Raw genomic sequence first — 7,550 nt, forward strand, 5'->3', positions numbered from 1 at the left:
TTAGTGAGGAAGTTAATGATGATGATCATGTAACTTCACATCAAGTTACTACCAAACCTCGTAGGTAAACCAGAGTAAGATCCGCACCAGAGTGGTACGGTAATCCTGTTCTGGAGGTTATGTTACTAGACCATGACGAACCTACGAACTATGAAGAAGCGATGGTGAGCCCAGATTCCGCAAAATGGCTTGAGGCCATGAAATCTGAGATGAGATCCATGTATGAGAACAAAGTGTGGACTTTGGTTGACTTGCCCGATGATCGGCAAGCAATTGAGAATAAATGGATCTTCAAGAGGAAGACGGACGCTGATAGTAGTGTTACTATCTACAAAGCTAGAATTGTCGCAAAAAGGTTTTCGACAAGTTCAAAGTGTTGACTACGATGAGAGTTTCTCACTCGTATCTATGCTTAAGTCTGTCCGAATCATGTTAGCAATTGCCGCATTTTATGAAATCTGGCAAATGGATAAACAAAACTGCATTCCTTAATAGATTTATTAAAGAAGAGTTGTATATGATGCAACCAGAAGGCTTTGTCAATCCTAAAAGTGCTAACAAAATATGTAAGCTCCAGCGATCCATCTATGGACTGGTGCAAGCATCTCGGAGTTGGAATATACACTTTGATAAGTTGATCAAAGGATATAGTTTTATACAGACTTGCGGTGAAACCTGTATTTACAAGAAAGTGAGTGGGAGCACTACAACATTTCTGATAAGTATATGTGAATGACATATTGTTGATCGGAAATAATGTAAAATTATTCTGCAAAGCATAAAGGAGTGTTTGAAAGGAGTTTTTCAAAGAAAGACCTCGGTGAAGCTGCTTACATATTGAGCATCAAGATCTATAGAGATAGATCAAGACGCTTGATAAGTTTTTTTTCAATGAGTACATACCTTAACAAGATTTTGAAGTGGTTCAAAATAGAACAGTCAAAGAAAGAGTTTCTTGCCTGTGTTACAAGGTGTGAAATTGAGTAAGACTCAAAACCCGACCACGGCAGAAGATAGAAAAAGAATGAAAGTCATTCCCTATGCCTCGGCCATAGGTTCTATAAAGTATGCCATGCTGTGTACCAGATCTATTGTATACCCTACACTGATTTTGGCAAGGGAGTACAATAGTGATCTAGGAGTAGATCACTGGATAGCGGTCAAAATTATCCTTAGTGGAATAAGGATATGTTTCTCGATTATGGAAGTGACAAAAGGTTCGTCGTAAAGGGTTACGTCGATGCAAGTTTTGACACTAAATCTAGATGACTCTAAGTCCCGGTCTAGATACATATTGAAAGTGGGAGCAATTAGCTAGAGTAGCTCCGTGTAGAGCATTGCAGACATAGAAATTTGTAATATACTTACGGATCTGAATGTAACAGACCCGTTGATTAAAATTATCTCACAATCAAAACATGATCACACCTTAGTACTCTTTGGGTGTTAATCACATAGCGATGTGAACTAGATTATTGACTCTAGTAAACCCTTTGAGTGTTGGTCACATAGAGATGTGAACTATGGGTGTTAATCACATGGTGATGTGAATTATTGATGTTAAATCACATGGCGATGTGAACTAGATTATTGACTCTAGTGCAAGTGGGAGACTGAAGGAAATATGCCCTAGAGGCAATAATAAAGTATTATATATTTCCTTATATCATGATAAATGTTTATTATTCATGCTAGAATTGTATTAACCGGAAACATAATACATGTGTGAATACATAGACAAATAGAGTGTCACTAGTATGCCTCTACTTGACTAGCTCGTTAATCAAAGATGGTTATGTTTCCTAGCCATAGACATAAGTTGTCATTTGATTAACGAGATCACCTCATTAGGAGAATGACGTGATTGACTTGACCCATTCCGTTAGCTTAGCACTCGATCGTTTAGTATGTTGCTATTGCTTTCTTCATGACTTATACATGTTCCTATGACTATGAGATTATGCAACTCCCGTTTACCGGAGGAACACTTTGTGTGCTACCAAACGTCACAACGTAAATGGGTGATTATAAAGGTGCTCTACAGGTGTCTCCAAAGGTACTTGTTGGGTTGGCGTATTTCGAGATTAGGATTTTGTCACTCCAATTGTCGGAGAGGTATCTCTGGGCCCACTCGGTAATGCACATCACTATAAGCCTTGCAAGCATTGTGACTAATGAGTTAGTTGCGGGATGATGTGTTACGGAACGAATAAAGAGACTTGCCGGTAACGAGATTGAACTAGGTATCGAGATACCGACGATCAAATCTCGGGCAAGTAACATACCGGTGACAAGGGGAACAACGTATGTTGTTATGCGGTCTGACCGATAAAGATCTTCGTAGAATATGTGGGAGCCAATATGGGCATCCAGGTCCCGCTATTGGTTATTGACCGGAGACGTGTCTCGGTCATGTCTACATAGTTCTCGAACCCGTAGGGTCCGCACGCTTAACGTTACGATGACAGTTTTATTGAGTTTTGATGTACCGAAGGAGTTCGGAGTCCGGGATGAGATCGGGGATATGACGAGGAGTCTCGAAATGTCCGAGACGTAAAGATCGATATATTGGACGACTATATTCGGACTTCGGAAAGGTTTCGAGTGATTCGGGTATTTTTCGAAGTACCGGAGAGTTACGGGAATACGTATTGGGCCTTATTGGGCCATACGGGAAATAAGAAAAAGGGCCTCAAGGGTGGCCGCACCCCTCCCCTTGGTCTGGTCCGAATTGGACTAGGGAAGGGGGGCGCCCCCTTCCTTCCTTCTCTTTTTCCCTTCCTCTTTTCCTATTCCATATGGGAGGTGGAATCCTAATAGGACTAGGGAGTCCTAGTAGGACTCCACACTTGGTGCGCCCCCTCCTAGGGCCGGCCTCCTCCTCCCTTGCTCCTTTATATACGGGGGCAGGGGGGCACCCCAGAGACACAACAATTGATCCTTGAGATCTCTTAGCCGTGTGCGGTGCCCCCCTCCACCATATTACACCTCGATAATACCGTTGCGGAGCTTAGGCGAAGCCCTGCGTCGGTGGAACATCATCATCGTCACCACGCCGTCGTGCTGACGAAACTCTCCCTCAACACTCGGCTGGATCGGAGTTCGAGGGACGTCATCGAGCTGAACGTGTGTAGAACTCGGAGGTGCCGTACGTTCGGTACTTGATCGGTCGGATCGTGAAGACGTATGACTACATCAACCGCGTTGTGATAACGCTTCCGCTGTCGGTCTACGAGGGTACGTGGACAACACTCTCCCCTCTCGTTGCTATACATCACCATGATCTTGCGTGTGCGTAGGAATTTTTTTGAAATTACTAGGTTCCCCAACAGGCAGCGGACAGGCGGAGGAAAATATGGATGGATGGTAGAGTTCCGATGCCGCCGATCGACTTAAATAGCCGGACTAGGCACTACACGGCCCGCCGGAGCTGCGCGACGCGGTGCCACCGGTCCGACAGAGGAGACGAGCTTCGGACCGCCGAGTTTCATGGCGTTTCCGGCTGGGACCCCTTTGTCAGTCCTACGTAACGGGTGGGCCCGGGCGCACCATATATCTGCCCCATATTTGGGTTGAATATGAGGGTGCTAGTCAGCCCGGACGTTTGAGGCCCGTTTAAGGCATCCATCTGGACCGAAAAATAGTGACCGGTCAATGACGGGAGCTCCTACTGGACACTCGTTGCGTCCTACAGGGCGCCGACGCACAGGAGGCGACGCGACTTCGCACACGCACGTCGCTGCGGTGCGCCGATTGGGCCGGCCCATTGGAGTGCGCTGCAAATACAAGTTTGAAAAAAATAGCAGGGCGTGATGGCTGGGAATCAAACACAGCACTTTCGACTTGCACTCGCACCCTACTAGCCACTAGGAGGGAAGCGCTCGGTTGACCAAACTACAGCGAAAACCTACAAGAACTAAAGAAAGTATAAGACTGTTTGAAAAACATCCTTTACGATTTTCCAAATAGCAAAAACAAAACGTGAATGTTTTATCAAACACGAACATTAGTAGTTTTTTTTTTACAAATTTTGAGAAAACTCAAACATTTTTCAACACACAAACGAATTTTGGAGACGCGAACATATTTTTTAGAACGGAAACATTTTTTAAACTACCCAAAAAACTGAACAGGAACAATTTTAAAATTTTTGAAACAAAATTTGGAAACACGAACAACTTTTGAATTTCCCAAACATTTTTGGAATTTGTGACATTTCTTTAAAGCACAAACATTTTCTGAATCTTGAGAACAAATTTGGAAGCACGGACAATTTTTTAAAGCACAACCATTTTTTGAATCTTTAGAACAAATTTGGAAATGGAGAACAAATTTGGAAGCACGAACATTTTTTGAATCTTGAGAGCAAAATTTGAAAACTCCCGAACAAATTTGGAAGCGCAAACAATTTTTTAAAGCACGAACATTTTTTGAATCTCGAGGACAAATTTTGAAATAGAGAACAATTTTCAAAAATCCCTAACAAATTTGGAAGCGTGAACAATTTTTTAAAGCACAAACATTTTTTTGAATCTTGAGAACAAAATTTTAAATAGAGAACAATTTTGAAAAATCCCGAACAAATTTGGAAGCGCGAACATTTTATGAAAACACAAACATTTTATGAAATCCGGTATATTTTCTGCATTTCGAAACGTTTGAACTTTTTGTGTAACGGGAACAAATTTTGAATTGGAGAACATTTTTTCGAAAACTGAAAATTTTATGAAAATACGAACAAAATTTGAATATTTTGAATTTCTTTTGAGAAAAAGAGAAGAAAAAGAAAGAAAACAAACAAAAAAATCAGGAACATTTTTCGAAATTGTGAACAAAATTTTGTAAATTTGAACACTATTTCAGAAATATGAACAATTTTTGACAAAAAGAATATTTTTGAAAATTCTGAACCATATTTGAACTTTTCGAAAAGCTTACAAAGAAAAAGTAAAAAAAACAGAATAAGACAAAGAAAACGAGAAAAAAGAAAGTCAGAATAAGACTGAAGAAAAAACTGTAGAAGGAACAAATGATATTTTCCTCGTTTTTTAGTTTCTTTAAGTTTAGCATTGCTATTCTTACAGATGCGCGAGCCATCGCAATGTGTTCCGCTAGTGGAGGTCGTAGGTTCGGTCCCTAGAGCGATCGTTTTTTGCGGTTCATCTCACGAGGAGAAACCACTCAAATGGGCCGGCCCAGGGTGAGCTGCGCCTGTGCGAAGCGGCGACTACTTGCCGCAGTAAGCGGCGAATAGGAAATTCCGTCAATGACGGTCTGCCCGGACATTTAAGGAGGGTTTGGGCGCCCGGCTGTAGATGCTCTAATCATCCAATTATTTTCGCCGAAAGAGACTACGGAAAAGGAAAAGGAAGAGAAGGCGCTGGATGGCACACATGCTCGCCGGCTGGATCGATCGCCCACCGACGTGGTGCATGCACGGCATCTTCCTCCGCGCTGTCGACTGCCAGCCCGTGTCCCCGCGAGCTAGCCAACAAGCCCCGCGCGCTCACGAGCGGGATACAACCAAAACGCGCACCCGCGCCCCATCTTCACCCCCCTTTCTCTCTCTAAATCAGTGCTGCAACTAGCCAACTACAGTTGCAGATCGAGTTCACCTCGTCGCTCCAGCCAATGCACCCCTCCGCTAGATAATATCTTATCTCGCCGAGAACGACGGCAGGGCTGGGCACGGCGCAGTATAAGTTCAGCTGCAGGCGGCCGCCGTCTCGATCGACACAAAGAGAGGGATCTGATTGTTCTTGAAGAGGATGGCGCATGGCAGAGGCAGCTCCCGGCGGCTGCATGCGCGTCTACTGGCGGTGGTCGGGCTCCTCGCCTGCGCCGCCGTCGCGCCGCGCTCCTCGGCGCTCAACGTCGGCCTCCAGACCCTCGACGCCGACGGCGACGGCGCGGTACGTGCACGATCTACGCATGTACTATATAACCTACCACACTTTATAGCACGTTATTAAGCTGAGTATGCTTCGCTCTGTCGACTAACTCTCGGCGGCCGGCGGCGGCGGGGACGCGGACGCAGAGCAAGCAGCAGGCGTGCAGCCGCACGTGCGAGTCCGACCACTGCACGAGTACGTACGCGCATCACCTTCTTCTTCCTCGTTAGTAATAACTGTATGGTGGCTCACGCCGAGGTGTTTGTTGCTGACCTCTCTTCTCTTGACGCAGCGGCGCCCTTCCTCCGGTACGGCAAGTACTGCGGCATCCTCTACAGCGGGTGCCCCGGCGAGCGGCCGTGCGACCCCCTCGACGCCTGCTGCATGCACCACGACAACTGCGTCCTCGTCAAGAGTACGTACCCCCAACAACCAATCGATCCATCAACTATTTATGTAGCCGGCGTCTGACTCCCGATCGGCATCAGATGACTACCTGAGCACGGAGTGCAACGAGGGCCTGCTGGAGTGCCTGGCGGAGCTGCGGGCCGGCACGGGCACGTTCGAGGGAAACAAGTGCATGATCGACGAGGTCATTGACGTGATCACCGTCGTCATCGAGGCCGCCGTCGTCGCCGGCCGGGTCCTGCACAAGCCCTAGCCAGTAGTACCACGGCGGCGCGCGGGGGACAAGCAGCAACAACTTGCTCGGTAGGTGGGTGGTACATGCCTTTTCTGCTTGGTGTCACTCGTCAGTCACGGTGTGTGTTCGTCCTGGCGCGCACCGGCGCCTCACGTACAGTCTAGATCGCACGGGCGTGACCTGGTTGTTGCTTCAGCTAAGATCCACGGCGGCGCCGGATTTTACGACATGTATATGGGCATGGTTACCATCACCTGCTTTGCAGGATTTAATTTACTTGAGTTGGTTAGCCTTTTCCTACACATCATGTGCAGCTCGTACGTGTTCATGTCATGCATAATTGGTACTACTTACTACACTGTTGTTACCACTTCAAATTTCAGTGAATTTTGCTGCTTAAAGCTACTTTGGATTTTGGGGGTAATTTATTGATCAATACTGTAATTTGTGTCGTCTGAATTATGTATAGAACAAAAGCGGCTTGTCCTTTAATTGGATTACTATATGATGTTGATGTGATGGCGACGCCTTTCTGAGTGCGGCTGCCGGTTCGATCTGCATATAACGTGATTACTTTTGCAAGTAATGCTACACCTACGCAAATTTGCTTACTGGTTTAACGTAAGCAGCTAGGATTGAAGGTTAGAGGAGGAAGGGACCCACCCCTAGAAATTCATGGGAAGAGTTGAAGGAAATATGCCCTAGAGGCAATAATAAAGTTATTATTTATTTTCTTATTTCATGATAAATGTTTATTATTCATGCTAGAATTGTATTAACCGGAAACTTAGTACATGTGTGAATACATAGACAAACAGAGTGTCACTAGTATGCCTCTACTTGACTAGCTCGTTGAATCAAAGATGGTTAAGTTTCCTAACCATAGACATGAGTTGTCATTTGATTAAAGGGATCACATCATTAGCAGAATGATGTGATTGACTTGACCCATTCTGTTAGCTTAGCACTTGATCGTTTAGTATGTTGCTATTGCTTTCTTCATGACTTATACATGT

The 7,550-nt window shown here is 45.1% G+C and overlaps 1 protein-coding gene across 1 annotated transcript; it reads left to right on the top strand.

Moving 5' to 3' along the window:
* Positions 1 to 5,556: 5,556 nt before the first annotated feature.
* On the top strand, positions 5,557 to 6,939 carry LOC109780742 (phospholipase A2 homolog 3). The gene is made up of 4 exons (XM_020339322.4): positions 5,557 to 5,912; positions 6,038 to 6,086; positions 6,184 to 6,306; positions 6,380 to 6,939. The coding sequence occupies exons 1-4, from the start codon at positions 5,769 to 5,771 to the stop codon at positions 6,550 to 6,552; spliced, it is 489 nt and encodes a 162-aa protein (XP_020194911.1). The 5' UTR covers positions 5,557 to 5,768; the 3' UTR covers positions 6,553 to 6,939.
* Positions 6,940 to 7,550: the final 611 nt, after the last annotated feature.

This window comes from Aegilops tauschii, chromosome 4 (genome assembly GCF_002575655.3).
Source record: "Aegilops tauschii subsp. strangulata cultivar AL8/78 chromosome 4, Aet v6.0, whole genome shotgun sequence".
NCBI classification, from domain to species: Eukaryota; Viridiplantae; Streptophyta; class Magnoliopsida; order Poales; family Poaceae; genus Aegilops; species Aegilops tauschii.

Coding starts and splice junctions, on each gene's coding strand:
- LOC109780742 (XM_020339322.4), top strand. CDS start 5,769: ATGGCGCATGGCAGAGGCAGCTCCCGGCGGCTGCATGCGCGTCTACTG. Junction 6,087..6,183: donor CGAGTCCGACCACTGCACGA/GTACGTACGCGC, acceptor CTCTTGACGCAG/CGGCGCCCTTCCTCCGGTAC. Junction 6,307..6,379: donor CAACTGCGTCCTCGTCAAGA/GTACGTACCCCC, acceptor GATCGGCATCAG/ATGACTACCTGAGCACGGAG.